The 22,274-nt window shown below is 43.2% G+C and overlaps 1 protein-coding gene across 2 annotated transcripts in view; it reads left to right on the plus strand.

Annotated features, from left to right (window-relative positions):
- LOC128817666 (uncharacterized) overlaps window positions 1-16,262 on the plus strand; it is a 53,259-nt gene extending 36,997 nt beyond the window's left edge. Inside the window, exons 4-8 of one of the 2 annotated variants that reach the window (XM_053996379.1) lie at window positions 8,433-8,535; window positions 11,307-11,458; window positions 11,536-11,728; window positions 13,349-13,425; window positions 15,896-16,262. In XM_053996379.1, the coding sequence (XP_053852354.1) occupies window positions 8,433-8,535; window positions 11,307-11,458; window positions 11,536-11,728; window positions 13,349-13,398 (498 nt within the window). In that variant the 3' untranslated portion in view covers window positions 13,399-13,425; window positions 15,896-16,262. The remainder of the gene's footprint in view (window positions 1-8,432; window positions 8,536-11,306; window positions 11,459-11,535; window positions 11,729-13,348; window positions 13,426-15,895) is intronic. The other variant, XM_053996388.1, reaches the window with a different exon arrangement.
- Window positions 16,263-22,274: the final 6,012 nt, after the last annotated feature.

The raw sequence follows: 22,274 nt of genomic DNA on the forward strand, positions 1-22,274 counted from the left end.
TATGGATTGCAGTCAGCTGTTCTCTGAAATTCCTCTTGTCCTGACTCATATTTGGAAGGGAATCTGATTCATGTCCAACGATCTTGTGAGCATCCAGTATAACTTTTCCTTTTTCCAAGGGTGGATGAATAAAACAGTAGCTACTCCCCAGATGAAGTTAAAGGTCTGACTCCAGATGCTTCATGTGTACTGTGGCAGGTTCCATCACTTCCTTTGCCCTTTTGCACTCTCCGTCTTGCACAGCTCTGTGCACAAATTAACAAGCTGTATCTGTCTGAACAGAAACCCTCAAGTACTATGGGAACTTCTTTTCTTTCTTTTTATTTTTAATGGTTCCCATCATAATTATTTTTTCCCTTTTTTGTCTGTCTGATAATAGAATGTTTCTAGGTCAGAATCCCAGTTGGTCTTGTGCTGGTTTTGTTCCCCAGTGCTTATTAAAGAGTCACGAGTCTTTGAGGTTAGCTTTTCCCCAGATCCTAATTTGTGTTAACAGATTTAGCTGATACTGAACCAGTTTTGCTCATATGGGCAAGGACCAACTTCTGGAACCAATGCAGGTGTCCAAGATGTTCGAAAGTAATTAATTTTCTTTAAAGCCTTGGGCTGTAGGTGTTGATCTGACACATTTAAAAGGGACTTGACTTCTAGAAGGGTAGAGTCCTTCTTTTCTGAAGGGGGGGCTGTGCTGTGAGGGTATAAAAAAGGACACTTGAAATAAACTTACCCCATCTGAGAGGAATTAGGGTAGCATTTTTTTTTCAGTTTTGGTTTTCAGTAGGAAGTAAGAATAGGAGCGGGATGTTTGTTAAGTGCCAAAAGTATGTACTGCTGTAATACTATATAATGAAAAGCATTAAAATAGCAAGGTGTTTGGGTACAGGACTGCAGACCTTCCCAGCTCCACCAATATTTTTAAAAGCTTTGTAAATCAGGTTCTTGCTGACCACAGCAGAGCAGACCACACCACACACATCTTTTACCCCCTCATTTCCAGAGGCAAACAAGGGAGCAAGCATCATATGATGTACACTATATTCCTGCTTTAAACATTTTTCCCCTGTGTCTGCCTCCCATGACATTCAGTACCTTTAGGTCACTGTCTGCTGCATGCCTGTTCAATGTGGGCATGTGGATGATACTGTTGAAGTCAGAAAGACTACAGACAAGCATAAGCCTTACCACAATTGGAGTTGGTAAACTTCCAGGTTTTTAACATAGCCATATGGAGTTCTAGCCCAATGACATCTGCAATACTTGTGTGAAGTTCTGAGACCATTTTCTTTTCCTTTTACAAGGTAAAATGTAACCTGTTAGCCAATAAAGTTATCACAGATTCCTGGTGGTTTTTGATTCTTTCACACATCTCAGGATTTAGTAAATTGACGTAAAGCTAGATTGGATATTTGTTTTGGCTTTGAGATTTTGTCAATGTCTTCAGCATAATGAGTGTATTGGACATAGATAAATGTCCACAAACTGCTAAGAAAGATAAGTAAGTACCACTGCATAGAAGTAATTGCAAAGTCTTTCCCTGAGAAATGATTTTTTACTCTTCCCTGGTCCCTTACACCTTTCAGGTTTAGTGAACTTATTCTAGGCAATTATATATGGGAAACACACATCAAGCTGAAAACCTCACTGGCTTGACAGTCACTTTCTGCTAAGCACAGAGTGTTATTCCCTCTCATCATGACAGCACGAGACAGTCAAAGGAGTCTATTTGCTATTTCTTTATATGATTCTTTTGTTTTAACATGCCCATTTGGAAGTTGGCCTGGGTTGCAGGCTGTGCAGAGGCACAGGCACAGCATAAAGCAATTCTTTTGAACCTTGGATTGCAGCACTTATGACCTCACTCCCAGCAGCAAGGAAGTCAAAAAGCTGTCCCACAGCTTTCTCAGGTAAACCACTCACAGTTAAACCTGTAAACACCACTGATATTTTCTTCTTGCACCTTGGATGCAACTTTTTCATTTACCCTACTTATGAATTCTTACTCTTAAATCCTTTGCAATTAACCTCTAAAATGCAAAAGATGAACATTCACACCTTCTTCCCCCCTCCATGGTGTCCAATTACAGAAACATACAATTAGGGATGTTAATGACAGATTATTAGGCATTAACCTATAATGCCATCCACCAATAGCAGCAAAAATGGGTCACACTGTAGGCATAATTATCCTGGTTCTCTAATAATACACCCTGGTTGTGCCTTTTTTCTGCAATATATCCCTTGTATTTCAGTACAAAGTACGGGCAGCTCTAGTTGTGTTGGAGAGTGATCTGGAGCAAGCTGTTGAACTGCTGGCACATGGGCCTGGCCTACAAAAAGACTGAACAAACTAGGCTGTAGCATCTTTCCAACATAGAGAAAACCAATAAAGGATTTTGACACCTGCCTTTGTTACCCACAGTTAGGAGGACAGGCTCTATTCACAGAGGGATAAACTGAGGGACAGCAGGAGACAATAGGAGTCCTTGGACAATAGGAATGGTGGCCCCACTGCTTCTGTCTGCTCAGCACCAGGGTGTTGATGCAATATTCTTCAGGGAAGAGGGCACATAGAGGGGTGAAGGTGGTCGGGCAGGAGGAAGAGAAATGCAGTACAGGTGAGCCCACTGGATGAGACAGCTTAAGAGCACCAAGGGAAGTTGTCTGTGACAGCAGAACAGAAATTCTATTCTGTAAATAGAATAGAAACATGAAAATAAGAGTGCCCAAGAGAGGAGAAAAATGAAATGAAACTAAGATATCTGAAGGCATCATGCAAGTTTTGTGCTGATTGAGGTGGCCAACTGCTTTGTAGTGTGTGCTGCAGGAAAAGTGATACAAGAGTGAGGTGACTGTTTACAGTCCTTAATCACTTTATTGACTACTTTCTCTTGCCTTGTTAATTAGTTAGTAGCAAAGGCAGAAAATAAACTTAACAGTCTTTCTTGGCTTTCTTGCCAGTAGTATTTTTCATATGTAGAGTGGGCCCCTTAAAGCATTCTGATGAGGGCCAGCAACACAGATCTAGGAACTGATCCACAAGGAGATCCCAGAAGAGACTATTTCAAAGCTGTCTAAAAAGATCTTTTACCTGCCTAAATGCTAGAATATGTGTTTTCAGTGCATCTGAAGAACAACCGAGGGGAAAAAGAAGAAAAATAGTATTAATCCTACTTTTGGTTTGACTGTGAATTAAGCAAACTTTACTACAAGTTTCTGAGGTCTTCTTGAAGGCACTCTGTACATGCAAAGTCTTTGATGTTTCTGACCATGCTGGCAGGGTCAAAAATTTGTGCTGTTATCTCTCATAAATGACGTAAATAATATGTTGAGGCTATTTCCATGAAAAAAAGGAGAAAACAATATGCTGAGATCCTGTTAGAACATTTCTGCTGTACTGTCCTGTTTTTGGTGAGAATACTGATGATGAAGGGATGTTGTAGACAGTGAATGTCAAAAAGATGTGTCTAAAATGTCCTAGCATGTTATTAGTATAGAAATTGGCTTACACCCAGATGCCTGCCTTATGGATCTTAGAAGATCAATGGATGGGCAAGAAAGCAAGAATGTGAAATACAAGTGTGTGCTCGTGTGTGGTTTGCCTGACATTGCCCTCATCTCCTGTGACTTCCTGGGTGGTTTGCTGAAAAGCTGTGCCCAAGGCCAATTAAAACCCTACCAGCCCAGGGAGAGTTCCATTACAGAAGGGTCAGCAGCAATTCCAGCCTTGAAGTTAGATGCTCAGGTCTGGGTTCAGGTCTATTGATAAATTTTAATTTAATTTAATAGTAGTCTTTTGCTGTACCTATTTAGTGTTTCATTCCAACACCTCAGGACTGCGGTGGTTCAAAGTGGTTTAAAGGCTCCCAGTTGCTTGTGTTGGCACTATATTGTCCTGGCCAGTGGATAGGCAGTGGCCCAGATTGAGATAGGCAGCAGTGATCACACCGAGTTTGCATTGATCAAGTTGCTTCTCTCATGTGTCAGAGCAGTATTATGCTGTTTGGTCTGTAGTAGAACCCAGAGGCTGGAAATGCTGGTGGAGTTTGGTAGCACCAGGAGGAGGAGAAGGACAAGGAGAAGGAGGAGGAAATGCCTTCCCCATAGAACCTACAGCCCCAGCTCCCTTGCTCAATTCGAGGGAAAATAAAATTAATGTTTATGGTTGATGAAAATGTCCTTCTTCTCCAATACCTGCCTTTGGTGGAGGTGCCCAACACCAACCTCTGCCACATAAATTTCAGAGACCAAACAGAAAACCCAAATTTGCCAAAATAAGGGAGACTCTCTTAAGCCAGCCTATTTTTAGAAGATACTCTGTGGAGAAAACAAAGTCTAATTTAAAACAGCCTTTACTGTTGCAGTAACCTACCATTTCACATGTGACCTTGGGAGTTTGTTAAATCTTGTTAACAGCCTGTGTCCCACTTAGCTTCAAAGTCAAGCCTTCTCCTCCATATCCTGCTCTTTTCAAGGTACAAAGTGAACATCACCATTATTAGGGTGCTCTTTAACAGTTATGTTTTGAGAACACTACTTCAAACTATTTAAGGTCTCTTTGTGGTAACTGTGGGTTCAGTTTTTTGTGTGTGCTAATCTCCACTTAATGTTTCTTACCACTGCAAATAACATGGAGGAATAGATGCCTTTGCAGAACAGCACAGCTTGGAAATTGTGCTTTTTTCATTACCGGCTGTGGAAAAGTCTGTTTTTCCATCAATTGACTTGCATACTCTTTTAGAGATATAACAGGTTCTCAGGGGAGACCGTCACAGATAGCAGCACGGACTTCCTCCTTAGGAGGCAATTGCATGTTGTATCTATAAAATTCTCTCAAATACTTAGAGTTGATCCCCTTGTGGCAAATGAAGTGGAAGGGGTTTGGTCCTTCCCTGTGAGAGCCTCTACAGTTTGCAAGCTGTATGTCATGTTTGCAAAGGCTCAGGACAAGAGTCTGAACGTGACTCTGCTTCCCTTCCTTAGTGAGCCACTCCGATGGCACTTCAGCAGAGCAGCCAATGGAGCAGCAAATGCAGTTGGCCGTAGGACAGAAATCCAACTGACAAGTCCTTGCAGACAACAGATCCTTAATATATTTTGGTCTTCCACAAGCTGTCACCATTCAGAAGTCGTTGGCAGCTGTGTGCCAAAGGATGCTCAAGGCTGCAATATTCAAGCATCCATTCCACAAGGAACCAGGATGACAGGGAAGAGAAGCAGGAGCCCCTCTGTGGGGGATGCTCTGGGCTCCAAAGACAGTTCTGTCCTTGGTTTTGGAAGCTGGCAAGGAATTGTGGGATCAGTGAGAGGGTTTGCAGTCTTGAGAGGCTTGTTAAAATGTGTAGCTCGGAACCTTTTCCCACAGTCTGCTGTCACAGGACTGGCTTGGGAAAACAGCTGAGAAACAAGTGGGACCAGAGCATCAAGTGCTAGACAGGGATGGGGTGGTCTAGCCCATGGGCTTTCAACTGTGACTGAAAATGAGCAACGGAAACCTTAGTGCACAATTTGGGTGCACCTCAGCTCTCCACATCTCTGCCGCAGCAGGACCGGCAACAGAAGATAGCTGTGGGCAGGGGCAGCACCTTAGGAGCAGCCAGGTGTACTGCATGGGGCAGCAGTGCTTAATGGGATCACCATTGCTCAGCTGCCAAGCTCCCTTGCCAGATGGCACCATCTCTACACTGCAGCACTGGAGCGGAGGTGGTGATGAGAGTGTGTGTGAACATGTGAGTGATCAACAATAAGCTTTTCTTACTTCCCATCCATCTCCCTTGTCTGGGTGTGAGCAGAGTGTGAGACCTAACGAACCTCAAACCCGCTGACAGAAAGTTTGCAGAGCCTCTAATTTCCGCTGTTTACCAGGCAGGTCCCCCAAGCCTCAGTGAAAACCTCATTGGTGCAAGAGCTCACTGTCTTCCCACCCTTACTCAGCAAACTGCCAGCAGCACCCCCCACACCCAGACATTTGCATTCAATTACCCTGAATTTAATCACAGAAAGCAAATTTCGCCTGGCCACAACTTTGAAAGGGACAAAAACAAATGCCTCAGGTCACAAACCGTTATATCTGATCATCCCTCCAGATTTACCATGGGATTTTTTTTTCCACCCCTGTTATGTGGTATTGGTGTCAGAGTTTCCTTCTGGTCAGATGAATCTTATAAGAAACTTGGTTATTAATCAGATTTTGTGGGGATTTAAGGAAAGTTGCAAACACAAGCAGGCAAGCAGGAAGTTCTCACTGGCCTTGTGAAATGACTACCACTGTTTCTCTGTAAAACCACACTTGCACATTTCCTCTGCTGTAACTTCTTATGCCATTCAAGTTCCCCAGGGGAAGCGAGAAGAAAAAACTCATCAGACAAACAGATCAGGAGTGAAAGAAATGATAGCTGATGATACTAATGGCACAGTTTAGGCATTTTGAGGCATAAAATAGGCATAACATCCATATGCCTCTCTGGGTTGCTATCACTACTAGCCATCCACAAATCTGAAATTATTTAAATAGTAAACTTAAATACTAAGGGTTCTTAAAAATCAAGGAAACTAGTTAATAAGGAAAGCCTTCAGCCTAGGAATAGCACGCGTTACAAATGAGTGCTAATGCCAACAGGGCAGGAGATGAAATTTATATCTGAATTGCATTTATAGTTTTGTAGAATCATAGAATATGCCGAGTTAAAAGGGACCCACAATGATCATAGAGTCCAATTTGTGTCCCTACACAGAACACCCCAAAAATCACACCAGGTGCCCAAGAGCATTGTCCATACTCTTCTTGAACTCAGGCTTGGTGCTGTGACCATTTCCCTGGGGAGTCTGAGTTTCCCTCAGTTTAGAGCATGCAAGTGTCAGCATGAGGACATGTCAGCAGAGTGGTGAGCAGAGGGAGGCTGCCCATGTCACCCTGACCTGGCCACCATGGGAAGAAGTTCTGACACTTGTCTCTCCACCCTTGCTGAACTGTGGTTGTCAGCTGAACAATACCTGAGGGATACTAGAGGTGGTTTTCACAACAGGGCTCAAACAGTCTTGCCCAGTTCACATTTCTGGTTACATTTTGGTTTGGGCCTTGGTTTATTAATCAGCTCTCATTGAGCGTAGCATTTAAGCCACAGTGTCGTGTGACAAGTATTGGGGTGTGAAACTTTTGGGATTGGAAGTCCCATACAGCTCCCCCAGTTATTCATATGTCTGTGTGCCCATTGAAAAAGAAAAGCTTTTTGCTATTTTTTTAAATTGCTGTCAAGACCATTCCTCCCTCCCATTCCAGCTCCAAGAGAATCAAGAGCAGAAGCCAATACTCAGATGCTTGTTCAAGTCCTATCCTGCCACAGCCTGAAGCAAAGTGTTACACCCCCACTAACAACTCAGCTTGACTTCTACTGACCTGCTGTGGGCAGGAGCATTAGCTCAGTTTTTCAGTCCCCCTCTTAACCAAACTATGGAAGTGTTTCTTATTCTGCAGGGTCATGCATTCAAATGTCAAAATTGTGACTCATTAAAAGGGCACGTTTGGGCGGGGGGAGGGGGGTTACAGGAAGGAAGAAAAACAACTTGGAAGAGACTTCCTGTTTATCCGCAGCTTGGGAAAAAAATTGACACAACAGAATACACACACCCTGGCTCCATTATCTTTTCTGGCACAGTGCTGGCTTGGCTCTGTCCCTTACCACTCAAGGCCAAATCCATCCCTGCCGCGAGCGTATTTACTTTAGAGGAGTTTACTCGAGAGAGAAATCCAGTGCCCAGAGCCTGAATGCTCGCAGTATGCAAGCAAACACACGGGTGTGGATATTCTCAGCTCAGTCAGAGAGAAAGAGAAAGGTTTTCTAACCAGGCAAGAGCCTGGGAAACAGTTAAGAAAGAATGTAAATAATTCTCTAATCTATCTTGTTATTCACATTGTTTATAGATATGCTCTGCCACTGTGCGTCATTCACTGTACACCAATGGTGTGACATGTTTTTACTCTAAGACCAATGAAATTAGTCTGCACGATGTCCTCTATATATAGAGCGGTATATTTGAAATAAATCAGAGCTCATTTTCTTTGCCTTCTAATCTAGAGTTCTCTGTTCCCGTCCTACTCGACAGCAACACACGGGCACCGGGAGCCCCCGCCACAATGCCACGGCACTGGCCCCGGGCCGCACCTGGGAGGTCATTTTCTTCTCGGCAATTAGTGAAGTGGTGGCATCACTAAAAGAAGTTGAATAAACACATTCAAAACAGCTGGGTTCCCAGTTTGCTATGTTCTCACCACTTTTCCTTCTGGGTGCATGGTGGGGCCCCAGCAAGCTCAGTGCCTGTGCACTGCGCTTTCATTCAGGTCTGGTTGGAAAGAGCTTTTAGGAAAGAGGAGGAGGGGGGAAGTAACCCTTTGGCTTTCTTCTTTTACAACAACTGTCTTCTCTTTTTCTTTTCAGGGAGGAAAAATGCCAGCTTCTCTGAGAAAACTGCAGCAAATGGCTGTTTTCATGGGACTGTTCAGCAGCGGGGGATGCATCGTGATGTATAATCTTATGCAAAGTAAATCTTGGTGTTGTTAGCAACCTTATTTCTCCTCTGCCCCTTTCACTGGCTTTTGTGTAGTGGGGAAAATAGCAGCATGTGAGTTGTGAAAAGCAGATGAAATTAAGGGAGGAGCTTCTGGGTTCTGCCTCTGTGGGCTCCACTTTTTTCATCCTCAAGGGTCTTGCTCTCCCAAGAGCTGCTGTTTGCATTTCCAGAGGCGCCTATTGCATAGGGAGCAGGCTGTTGTGGTCAGAAGACAGACTGGTTTTTGGGGCTTTCCTGAGGGTGATGGTGAAGTGAAAGCTTCTTAACTGAGATTTTGTAACTGGGCAGTAAAAGAGGACCATCTGTGAGAAGGTGTTAAAGTCTAGCAGTTTTATCTGTAAATCTCTGTGTGGTGCTGGACCTTAAATACAACACACCTGTGATGTGCTAAGAAATCATGAGTTTCTCTTGAATGATGTACAGATAAGAGCAGTCAGCACTGAGAAAACCAGGACAAAGAGAAAAGCTAGAGAGGTGATGTTGCTGTTTATATCTAGTTGTTTATTTCTAGTTGCTATGTGTCTTTGGCCAAGAATCCACATTATTAGTCCAAATTATAGATATTTATTTTTTCTAAAACTGCTTTTAGGTACTTAGCATCAGAGCAGAAATAAGCTTGGCCTCTCTCTCAGGGGGGTGCCATAGGCCTCTAGGCCCTTTGCCTCTCCCTTGTTGGTGCTATCAAATGGTATTGCTTTTCACCTACTCTGATAACAAAGGATGCTGCCAGAAAAAAGTGTAGCCAAGCCTGTTTCTCAAGCCCTCAGATAAGCTCTGAAACCTCCCCTTCATTTTACACATATTAATAACAAATCAGACAGGTCTAGAAAGCAGGCTTTAATTTTAGGCAGCTCATGCCCCCAGGCTCTGGAGTACATGACAGAAATATGATCCTTACACTTTAAAATATTGAATCTGGCTTTAACAAGGACATTAGCATTTTTTAATTTTCAGCTTCATCACTGTTAGTCACTCCCTGTGCTACACAGCAAGCCTGAGGGCTTGTTCCCCACGTGCCTTGGCTGTGCAGTCAAGTGACACATTGCAATGGCTACTTCTGGCCCTCTTGTAATTTCAGTGGCCACTGAGCAACTGCCTGATAACTCAGCCAGGCTGCTGAAAGGACATTTTCTGCAGCCAAGTGTGTTCTTCTCTATCCTCTAAACAGACACAGGAGCCACACTTAGAGCCTTCCTCCCTGGGCTCATGCCTGGGGCTATCCCAGTGCCTTCCCAGTCCCTGCTCAGTGCACAGAACTGGCCTATACATGGACTAGTGAGGAGGGAGTGGCCTCCATAGTGGTGGGAGCAGTGGGAGAGGATTCCTTCCCTTCCTTCAGGCTGACAGGAAGTTTGCATGCATGTGGTCTCTGTGCAAGCTTGTACAAATACTCAGGTAATCCTATTTCTACTTACTCTTATCACCTCCACACCCTTCTCATGGAAGCAGTCTGCTCAGCCAACTCCAGCATGCTTTCAGCTCCCCTACCAAAAGATGTGGGGACAAATGGATTAGTTGGGCATTTAATGTCCAGTGCATGAGATGCTAACAAGGAACACCAGGAAATTAGAATCCATTTCTCCTCTAGCCTGCAGGATGAACACAACATACTTTTCACATGGTCTGAGTGGCTGTTTGCCATGATTTATAGGTACTAGAGGGCAGGCATGCTGCAACCCCTTTGGTTGGAGCTCCTTAGGATGTGCCGGGGGACATAGGAGGACCAACACAGGTAACAGCCTAGCAAAACTTTTTCTATGCCAACTGGATGCTGCCTACTCACAGGGGATGCCTCTAATTAGGGAGAGGGACAGCATCCTTCTGCCTCATGCTCCAGGATTAATACTGACAGGCAAGAGACCAAGAAACAAACCTTACACCTTGTTTTAAACCCTTTGAAAGATGAAGGCAAAGTTGCCAGAGTAGGATTTAACAACTACTAACTCTTAGCTTAACTCTGCCCTTCTTGATGTCAAAAGAGTGAAGTTAAGCTGATCTAGAAACCCCAGCAAGGCAGCCTTAAAACTGTTAATAAGCAAAGCTCTGTCTCCATAAGGAAGGCCAGGAAGTCTCCAGCTCCTCAGCTGTGGCCTGTCCATTGGTGACCATGGTACAGCGTTTCACAGAGCAACAACTGTCCTCCATGTGCCAACACTGCAGCATCCATCTACAGTGCTGTTGTGGCTGCTTGATCAGAGTGGTGCTTCTGAGTGCCTCCCTTCTAAGGCATCCGTCAGCAGAGTTTTAGCTTCATGGCTGCCACTTGGAAAGCTGTACCAAGACCACAGCTAGAGTTCCACAGCAGCAGCTGTTCCCCTCTCAATGTCTGTAAGATATTCTCTATTCTTAAAGTATTTTATGTACCTTGAATAGACAAAAAAAAAAAAAAAAGCATTTTTATCAGAACATTTCAGATATTCATCCTTATACCTTTTTCCCCCTTCCTTTTAGATAACCTACAAATGCATGAAAAGTGGGGAGACACAGCCATAAGCTGAGCTGTAGATCAGAATGGAACAGGCTATGTTCAGAGCCCTCTTCACTTAATGAGCTGAATAACATTTTCTTCTCTGATGTAAGGGTGTGTTTCCTCCTTTAGCCAAATTTCTCCTAATTAATAGTTTTGGACTGTATTTCAGGGAGGGTGTGGTAGTCTGGAGAAAATGCCTTTTTCTTTTTTTTAAGCTTATGTTTTAATTTTAAGTGAACAGTCTCCTCACTACCCTGTTTCTCTCACCTAGAAAATTTTGCCAGGACTCAGTATTACCAGCAAGCTTTGGAGCAACTGAACAGCAATCCTAATGCTCTGGAAGCCCTGGGTGCCCCCCCTCTTAAGGTTCACAACATCCACCTGACAGATGGGAGCAATCGTGTGGACACAGAAAGAGCACGGGTAACACTGGGCAGGCGGTGTCACAGGGTGGCTTCCCGAAATGTCAGGTGACAAGAGATCAGCCAGGGGATTTTCAGCAGGTCATGAGTCACCTGGGGGCACTGGAAGGAAGCAGGATGGAATACCAATTGTTCTGGAAGAGGAATGGATTTCCAGAGCATAAATCTACTAGCCTAGAAACAGCAAGAGCAGCATCTCCATGTTGTGCTGTATGGGCCCATCACACAATGCTGAGGAGCCTCTCAAGACAATCAGTTCCCCCCTCACACTGTAAGCCACAAAATCATTTTCAGAGATGTATCAGATCCAGCTTTAAAATAGCACCTGTCTTCCTTTACCCCCAGATATGTCCCATGCTAGTTTTTAGGGCTTTATTCAGAGCAGTTTTACAGCCTCTTACAGGCTATGCTGTGGTACAGCATAAATGGTGTCGTTTTTAAGAGCACCTGTAAGTTTGTGTCATTGAGAAGAGCTGCCCAGCCTGAGACTGAGCATGACAGTTACTCAGTGACTGGAGAATGCTGTGCAGGCTGCTCAAGTATTGCACAAGGCTGCCTTGTATCAGCTGAGGGCTGGGCCCAGGCAAACTTTTCAAACACTTCCACTTGGCATTGATGCCTCAAGAGTACTTTCTATCAGTGTTTTTACCCCTTAATCCAGGACTGGCTGCCCTTCCCTTGTTTTGCTAGTAACACTGAGTGCCCCTAGGAACCTCTCCAGGTCCTTCACTAGGGTAATTCATCACACTGGAATAATTTTGCTTTTACTTGTGAGTAGTTATGAATGCCAGGGACCAAGCAAGGGCATTAAGGAATTGGTCTGATGGTACAATGAAGGAATGTGGCTATCAGGGTAAGATAAAAAAAACCCCAACCTTTAACCAGCTCACATAAAATTACTTTCCATTTCACTTCAGCCAGGCTGCACTTACATGATACCCTGGACCAAAACATTTCCCGTGTTTTATTGATTCCACCAGGGAACATATCTAAGGAAAAAAGTTGTGCAAAACCCCACACAATCTCATTTATTGACTGAAAAGAAGATAACCTTTCCCATGGGTGTTTTCCTATGTCACTGTTTAAGAATGCTGGTCGCTTGTGTGACTCAGGGTGAAGTCAAACCCTGCCTTCTACCGACCTCACCCGAGATACAAATCACCAGCTTTCTTCTCTAGTTTTTCATGCTCCTAAGTATTCATGTTCTCATTAAAAAAACTAGTTAATCATCATTATACCACAGGTCGATTTACTGACTTCACAGCATTCCCATCTTCTAGGTCTATTGGCAAACACCTGGCATTTTCTCTGTAATTGCATCACCACCAGCAAATGCTACACCTGAAACATTTCTTTTATTCAGACATTAGACCCAGTGCAATTGGCCATGGTTGCTGCTGCAGCTCCAGCTTTGTTTGTTAAACAGATAAATGATAAAATTTGTGACACCGAAAAAAAAAGAATCACTGAACATCTCATTGCCTCAGTGTGTGTTAAGGGACTGATATGCAGAGGATTTCAACCTATAGGCTAGTAATGGTTATGGGAAGGTCTGACAGTTCAGGTCACCTCTGGATGACCGTACATTCTGGTAAGGAAAGGTGTTTACTCATAAATATTTCAGGGAGCCAGTGGTTTTCCCTGGGGGTTGCAGCTGTAACACAGCACATTCTTTCGCAGAGAGAGATTAATGCATGGCAGAGCAGACATACTTGTGTAGCCGCACATGTGTTAGCTGTTAGAATAGATCAATCCAATTCTGAAATACAGTAAAAAAAAAAAAAATTATAGTGTTAAAAGTTAAAAAGGTGTGAGCTCTTTGACTAGAAGGAGTAAATGTCTGTTTCATAATAAGCTTTGCTGAATCTTTAATGTGCTTTTACATTTGCAGATAAAGTTACTGGTCTCTGGAGCAAAATCAGCAGGCTACCTCTACATTAACTCAGAGATGGACCACTCCCGTCAGTGGTGCGTACTGCGGGGGGGTAACAGGAGAAATGGGAAAGTGGTAGGAAAAAAGAGTATAGCAGGATATTTGCTTTAGTCATCCATGGTGCTGAGGTCATGCACACAAATCAAGCAGAAACTCCTGCCTGAAGGTCTTGTCAAAGGTTATTATTTTCATTAGGACAAAAATGTAAGTTAGTTGAGAAATATTTTGAATCCATCTCTCTGAATGTGAATAGAAGAGGAACATGAGCCATTCCTGTCTGTTAAGTGTGTTCTGCAAACTGTAGCTCAGTACATATCCAAATACTGTGAGCCAAGGTAAAGTGTGGTCCCCTCCCACCCTCCCCACAGAGGTGCAGAGGCTGGTGAGCAGCAGTCCTAACTCTGGTATGGTATTATAGATTGCAGTAAGGGAATCACACATTATATAGCAGCTGTGCAAGGTCAGCTAAAAACACAGGATTTGTTTTTCTAAGCTATCCAAGAAGTGTGGTCCTAATGGTTAAAAAAAAGTGCTAGAACAGATGCATTATAGTAGAAGGGTATTCTGATACCATATAATATAGAAGTGTCTTGACATTTTCATAGTACTGAAGCCTGAAAACCTCCTTTGTCAACAGTAAACTGGTTTTTGGAACTGAGCAAAGAATTACTACACAAACTCAAAAGTTTTACTAGATGCAAACCTCTTGTTAGGTACTTCTGTTAGCTCTGTTTAGAAACCGAAAGCTACAAAACTTTTACTCAGCTGCCACCAGCCATATGGTGAGGTTTTCTATTCATAATTAGATGAGCATAACTTACTGGATTTCTCTTCTGAGTAAGTATGGGAAGGAAGAGAAAGGCACTAGGCTGGGACTTGAGAAACTCAGTACTGGACCTGGCCTCCTCACTAATAAACAGGGATAACCCCAAGGGTCCCCAGCCCCATTTCTTGCACACCTCACTTCCTGGTGCCTGAGCTCTGATCTCCTCACTCCTCCTTAGCCCCTCCTCACCGACAATTCCCTGTTATTCCTCGTTCACAGTTACTGTGAAGATAACTGAAGATTGCAAAATGTTAAACTACAGCAGTGCATACACATCTTTTGGAGTTTTGTTTTAAAGTGAGCTCTTTTTACATTTCTGCAAATCTAAGGAAAAAAAAAAAAAAGCATCTGCTTGGAAAAGGATTTGTGGCAGATAATCTGTCAGACTCCACCAAATCCACCCACGTGCCGGGTCCTGTGCCCAGCTTCACATGGGTCTGAGACAGGACTTGGTGCCCTTGCATCCTACTAGGAACTAACAGTAAAATGGCTGGGAGTAAGGAGCAGATAAGCAGGCCGTCCTGATGGGATGCTTCAGAGTTCATGTGTGCTTTTCCAGAGCAGCTCTCACACTGATACAGACAGAGCTAAATGCACCAGGAGTTGAGTGCTCTGTGCAAGAGTAACTGGGGCACCAGAGCCACTGAAATGCATCTGACTCTGAGTGTGCAGACTGTCTGTAATCTTTTATTTCTTTTATAAAAAAGAAGACAACTGAAAAAAAAATTTGGAGTCTGTGAGCTCGTTTGGTCCAGGAGGAAGTGGCATTCACCCAGAGGCAGGCAGTACAGGGTTGGGGAGGGTGCCCAGAGGCAAGGGCGGCGAAGGCACTGCAAAATTACTCTTGCCTGCCCTGAAGTGACCAAGAGAAGGGTTGAGCCCCCAGACCACACTGTGGGGAATGAGCAGGTTACCCCCAAGTCCAGTTGCTTGGCCTGGATTGGGAGTGGGAGCAGAGGGCTGCTGAACAGAGCCCTACTGCAGACCCATTGCACAGAGGTGCAGCAGCCTAATTACCTAATTGTATGTACTCAGCACTGACTCCAGCAAAAGCAGAGCTGGGCCAGTGCCTGCAGGTTTTGAAAATATCCTATTTTAGTACCTCAAAATAATAGTCCGTTCCAGCTGGAAAAGCAGCATGAGCAGTTTCTCAGAAGTGGGTTTGGAGCAGAGCTTAGAGGAAGGAACAGGCTCCCCCTCAGTCTCCTACAAATGTAATTTTCCTTCTTAGAGTAACCACTGTCGTACCCTGTCAGGTTTTCAGCAGTCACATTGAGCGATCACACAGTGTTCAAACTCTTCGAAGCTAGAATAATTCCTTAGCAACACTGTCTGGCTCCAAGGCTGGAGAGGAGTGGAGCAAGGAATGCACCCGCAGGAGAGGAAAAAAGGCACCGGGTCAGGAAAGGAATGTCCTAAGAAGAGCTGGCAGGTTTTTATTTGAATTGCAACAAATAGGAACATGCATACCAGACCTTTAAATCTGGGCTATGCCATGATATTAGGGAGACCAGCTTTCAGAAGCTGGCACTCACAAACCAAGTTTTAAAACACTTGAGAGAATTTTTAAAAGCACTGAATGTGTGGAATTATTTCCTCTGAGCCAGCTGTTTCTACACTGACTTGACCATGTTAAAAGTGATTGCTACAAGTTAAAAATCTTCTTTGGTTTGTGTCAGCTGATGCCTTCAGGATGTCACCGTGAAACTGCGGGATGGTCAGAATATTCCCGTTTACCACTCTACAGTGGAAAGCATTGGTGTGCAAGAAGGCTAAAAATCAGGGACAGCTGCATCTCCTCCTCCCATTGAGCCAAAGGAGCCATTGCATCCTGCTGTGTCTATGAATGTACACAGTTGTCACAAGTGACAGTTTCACTTAAGCTGGTGCTCTCAAGACGATTTTCTCTCTAAGATTTACCTCATTATTGTTGTAATTGTAATTTATTTCTTTTGCTGGCTTATTCACGTGTTTAACAGAAGCCTAAAATAAATATCTTGCAAAAGAGTTGCTGTTGCAGAGAAGTCATGTGTTATGCCCTGTATGTGCTGGTATTATGAATTTGAAATAAATAAACTACCAGGAAACTGAGCTTTGTTTTACAGTGGCAGACCAAAGTCAGGACCAGTCAGTTTCTCAAAGCTTTGAGAAGCCTTGCTGCTTCAGTTTTCCCCCATTTCTCAATAAGGTCTTGCCTAAATCAGGAAGGATGAGGCAGCAAAAGTGAAGCTCAGCAGCAGCACCCTTGACTCCACTTATCAGGTAGATTTGGATCTTCACAGTTATCATTACAAAGCTCATGAGATAGCTGAGGTCACTCAACTTAGGAATTCTAGGAAGAGACTCACTGCTCACACTGAACGTTACTCAGAAGAAGCCACTGCTTCACATCAGCACTGCCTGACAAGTTCTGGGGAGGACATTTAGGGAGAAAAACACTCAGAAGGGTGCAGAACAGATGAAGACACTGCCATGGTTTCCTCTGACTACGACAAGAGATTTTTACTGTGCCATCAGGTAGAGAATTTCCCATCATCAAGCAAGTTGAGGAATAAGCAAAACACCCCAAACTAACAAAAAAACACCCCAATCCCAAACAATTTCCAGTCCCATCCCAAACTGCCCATGCGAACAATTGCAAAACCTAAGACACAGTCTGAGGGACAAAAAAAAAAAATAAAAGTAACTGTCCTGTCAGTAGCAGGAAGTAACATGGGAGCCCTTAAGAACACCCAGACAAAAGAGCGTTTTGAATTCATTGTAATAGAGATGCTTAATCTCTAGATTAAAAGAGGCTGTAGCTAAGGATGGCCCAGAGTTTATACCACTCCATTCTCTGTTCCTCACCTCTCCATCTCATCTTCCAAATTTGAGTCTAAGAAATCCATCAAGGACAAAGGCACTTCAAAGCTTTTCAAGAGCCATGAGTATTAGATAGAGAAGGGAGAGCTAGAGCAAAGAATTTTAAGAGAACAGTGAGCATTTCCTTGTTTAACAATGACCCAGCAAACTGGGCAAGGTGGCTTTTTTACAAATCTGAAAAGCAAATGCCTAATTAGAAAGAAGATGCTAAAGAGCCACAGCAAAGGCATCTTGGAGAAACAATTTTAGAATGAAACAATACACTTGTGCGTTTGTTTGAACGTCACAAAGAGCTGTCAGGATGAACAGCACTTATGAGACCTGATCCAATCCACATGAAAGCCCAGCATACCAAGGAAAGGATTAGAATTAATCAAAAAAAAAGACAGCATTGCCCAGCTTTAAGATTGAAATTGCTGTTTACTGGTTTCACAAAACGAAATACAAGCCAAATCAAATTTCATATGATATGAAAACATTAGCCTTGCACTACCCACTAGCAAGAATAACACCACCTCAGGGATATGGAGATCTGCTGGCCACCTGGTACCTCAGAGCTTGATTGACTCTAGCTTTTGGTCACTGAAGGAGTTTGGTGGGAAATCAAACAGCTGACAATAAAAAGTCAAGACAACCACTTCCCATCCATCAATTACCACTTCCTTGGCTGCAGCTTTGATTTGTTGCTAATCTGCAAAAATACCATGGCTGTGGAGAGGAACCCCAGCCTGTTCAGTCCCTCCCTGTGTCTGCACTGGGAGCATCTGGCACACACTGCCGTTCATCTGCCTTTTGTCACCTCTGTGTGCTCAGTAAACCTGGGACCTGCCTTGGCTGCAAAGTCCTCAAGTGTCCAGGAAATCTGGCCACAGCCACACCAGTTACAGCACAGCACTTGCTCACCATCTCCCTGTCCTTGAGCTGGCACACACAACATCCCCATGCTGCCTTCACAAGTTGCTGCACCACAACACCACTGCCTGGCCTGGCTCCAACCCTGGATTTTCCAGGCCTAGAGGACTTATCCCCACACAAACCTTACAAGTAACACTGGAGATCTTATTACCTTGCTTGGGGGAAGCAGAGCTTGCAAAGAGGCTCCATCTCTCATTTTCTCTCCTGATCACCACTTTGACTTTGAGGGCTCTCAGTCACCTCACCAACTCATTGGTTCCCTAAACCTGTGAGAATGGGCCATATCATCATATCATACCAATGGTTCTCTTAATCAAATCTTAAACGCAGAGAAGGAGTAAAGCAATGGGTGCAGCTGGAAACCAGCAAATCAATGGAAGGGGCCGAGTAAAATCACAATTAATTCCCTGCCTTTGTTTTACTACCTAATAGCCAGAAAACACAGAATTTCTTGCCTCATGACCTTGAAGAAACTCAGAAGTCACTTCCTCTCCATGTTTGAGCTCTTTTAAGATGCACATATTCAAAAGGAGAAAAAAGCATCAGGCTGGTGTGTTCAGTGCCAAGCAGCTTTGGCCATGTGGCTCCCATTAAATACATCACAGCCCAAGGGGGCTGCTTTCACAGAGGACACAGGTGCAGCAGGAGCAGCCAAGGGAGCTGGAACATGCCAGGAAAACAGGGAGAGCAAAGGTCTCAGAACCACCAGCAGCTGCTGAAAGCCCAAATAACTCCAAAAGGGCACCTGGGCACCCCTCTTGCAGTCTTTTCTTCTGAGGAACACTGGAGCAAGATTAGGTTCTCTTTAATTTCATCATGTTACTGAAACACTAGTTTCTTTTGGTTTTGGTTTTTTTTTTTTTCTTTTTTTTTTTTTTTTTCTTTTTGAGAAAATCTTTATCTTTGAGAAAAGACCCTGAATCCCACAAAACACTTAAGGTTGGGAGGAACCTTGGGAGATCATCTAGTCCAAGTGCTTCACTCCCACCAGAGTCAGCTTGAACATATTGCCTGAAAGCATGTCCAGTCAGGTTTTAAAGATCACCAAGGGTGGAGACTCCACAACCTCTGGACAAGCTGTACCAGTGTTCAACCATTCTCACAGTAAAGAAAGCTTTTTCTTATGTTTAAACAGAATTTTGAGTGATTGAGGGTGTGGTTGCTGTTTCTTGTCCTGATACTAGACACTGCCAAAACGAATCTGTCTCCATTCTCTTTACTCTGCCCCCACACTGATCCCTCCCCAAGCCTTCTCCAATTCCAGATCTCTCAGCTTCATTAACAGGTGCTACAATCCTTTAACCCTCTTAATCATGTTGAGTATGTTAAAATACTTCTTTTTAATTGGCTTGAAAATTTGTGTAGTTCCTTTTCCAGTTTTTGCTGTGGTTAAAATAAACATCATCTTCATGACCTTTGCTGGATTGCCTGTTTGTTTCTTATTCTCTAGTTTGATTTTAATAGTTTCTGCCAGACAGTAATCACCCTCAAGGAAACTACCAAGGTGGCAGACTGTTCAGGGCAAGAATTTAATTTACAGCTGAGGAACAGCAGATACTGCTCAGCACTGTTACAACACTTGCACCTATTTGAGTTGGAGCTGATGGGCACACGGGGGCTGTGTTTTGAAAAACAAAAAAGCTAGATGTTTTGAAAGCACTGCCTTCAGAAAGGCTAAGTGGCTGACATGTTCCCTTTCGAGTATGCTTCTCCAAGGGGTGATAGAATTTTGTCCAAGTTATGGGCCACTCAGTTCATTTCCTGTTTTGGGCAGATGTCGTGCATTGCACAGGGAACACAATTTATTTGGATTCATCTCCCATTTAGAAATGAGGATACATCCAGTTCTTTCCTGCCATGTGCTGCATCTTTCCTGCTTGTCAAAGACATAATTTCTCTGAGTTTTCCACAAAATTTATTACCAAGTTTCCTGCAGCAGGCCCTGGGCAGTCCTGTCATATCAGCAACAGTAGAGACCTGCTCTTGGTGTTACTTTGGAAGATATATCACACCTGGCCAAAAACCTTTGGTTCATTTTAAGTAGCATTAATTCTATAAAAATACTAGACTAATGTAATTTCTTGACCAATCTAAGGCAGTTTCTATTAATTTGCTTTCCTAGAAGATTTAGGAGCAAAGGACCTTAATTCAGTAACTTCTGAGAAACAATCATTGTCTCTCTTTGCTTGGTAAGGCCCACAACCTTCCATCCAGCAGCCAGACCAGCTGGATCTCACAAGGTGATAGTGGAAAGTGGAAGATGGTAAGTGATATCCTGGCAGCTCAGGAGACTTCTCTCTGAGGATTAGTTAAAAAACACCTGTGTAATTCAGTCTGTATGCTGGCATTGCAAATTAATTGAAGAGATGGGGTACAATGATTTCAACGCATCACCAACTTAGCTGTGATTCTACTTTTATAAGCAAGCAAAGACTCAATGCAATTAAGTTCTGTGTTTACAGGAAAAAAGATAATCCTTTCAACTAGTTCCCTTTCCTCTCCTAATTTTGCATTAATGACTCTGGTCCTATATACTCTGCTTCACATTGACAAATCCTATCCTTTTCTTAATTAGGAGAGAGTTTTATCACATCCATCTGTACTTCCTTTTTCCCCCCCCGACTGTTTTTATTAATCCAAATGACAGCTTAATTCAACATCTGTACTGTGAAGAACTCTACAGTGGAAGCACATTGCTTTAGTACGGAAAACTTTTGATGCATTTTATATTTGCTGCACATATTGAACAAATGTGTGATTCAGAAAACTAAAATATCAGTAATCCTGCTAATGGGTGTTTCCTGAAGCACAAAGAACAAAAGACCCATAAGCTGTTTTTGTTCAGAAAACAAAATTTCATTTATTGTAAAGTTCCTGAAACAGTAAACACCTTATCAGAAGTACAATGAACTGGCACTATTTCTTTAAAACATTAAACTGTCTTCCAGGAACAACACCTGAAATATTCAAGAGACCTTAAGCCACGAAGTAAAGTGATGCAAGGCTCACCTCCCTTTCCATCCCTTGTGAGCACCACCAGTGGAGAATGGTCAGTGAACTTTTATTTGCATTTGTGACCTAACAACTCTCAAGGGGGATTCAGGGAGTAGATCACAAACTAGAATTCACCCTTTTGTATTTAGAGACCTGCACATGAAAATGTGACACACGAGACAAATCACAATGCAAATTCCACTTTGGACAAAAAGAAAAATACTGTTTTGTCAAACATTTAATTTAGCAACTATAAAATCTATAAGCCTCTCCCTTAAAGAGGTGAATATGGCAACAAGAGGAGACAAGGCTGTGTTTTTCATTAGGACTTTGCTATTTATTCCAACAAGTGTAAGAAGGCCTAGGCCTGGACTTACCCCTCCTATTGATACAGTTCATGGGTCTTCCATGAACCAGATATTACAACTCTGTAGGAACATCTGCCCTTCCATTCCTTCAGCATCCTGTATCTGAACAAACAGCAGCCATGCTCTCCATGCTACAAAGGCAGCCAGCATGTGCACAGTCTGAAGAGTGGGGACTGGGAGAGCATTGCCCACAAGGTCCAAGGAGCTGATTCTTTCTGCACAAGCAACTCCTTCCCCACCAACACAGCAGCTTTTTTCAAATGACCTGTGTACATACACACAGTCCCCTGTATTCATGGAGCTGCACAAAACCAGCTGTTCCTCACAGCTCTTGGTTTGCTCCTGGTTTTACTGATGTGTCACTTCACTCGTAACAGCTCCTCAACAACACTGACTGAAGAGCCCCTTCCTACAGCTCAGGGTAAGAACACCTCGCTTGCAGCTTTACCCACACTCACAGTGGAACAGAACCAGCCTCAAGGGTTTGGGTCTGGCTGATAGTCCTGCAGTTAAACATTGCAGAAAATTTTCCCTGTTATAGGGTGAATCTAAGATGCCTTGTTTATAACTTACACTATTAAACCTTCACAACTTTAAACAAATTCTTAATGACGTTAAAAAACAGTGTGTAAAATCACCTTAAGGCACAAAGAGTTAAACAGAAATGCAGCTCACTGGAAATCTCAAAGCAGCCAATTCAAGAAAAGCTGGCCTTGAAAAAAGTGTGTATTTCATGTATACATGTTAAGCTTCACTGTCATACATTAAAAACAGTATATATAGGACAAAATGTATGCTGCTCAGCACCTACTCTTTTCCATTAGTACCAGTCTCAATCTGAGATATGATCTGTGGTTACAAAGAGGAAGTGAAATGGGTATCTATCCCTCAAATAGCTTGATGTGGGCAACAAGGAGTT

Source organism: Vidua macroura, chromosome 1 (genome assembly GCF_024509145.1).
Source record: "Vidua macroura isolate BioBank_ID:100142 chromosome 1, ASM2450914v1, whole genome shotgun sequence".
NCBI lineage: Eukaryota > Metazoa > Chordata > Aves > Passeriformes > Viduidae > Vidua > Vidua macroura.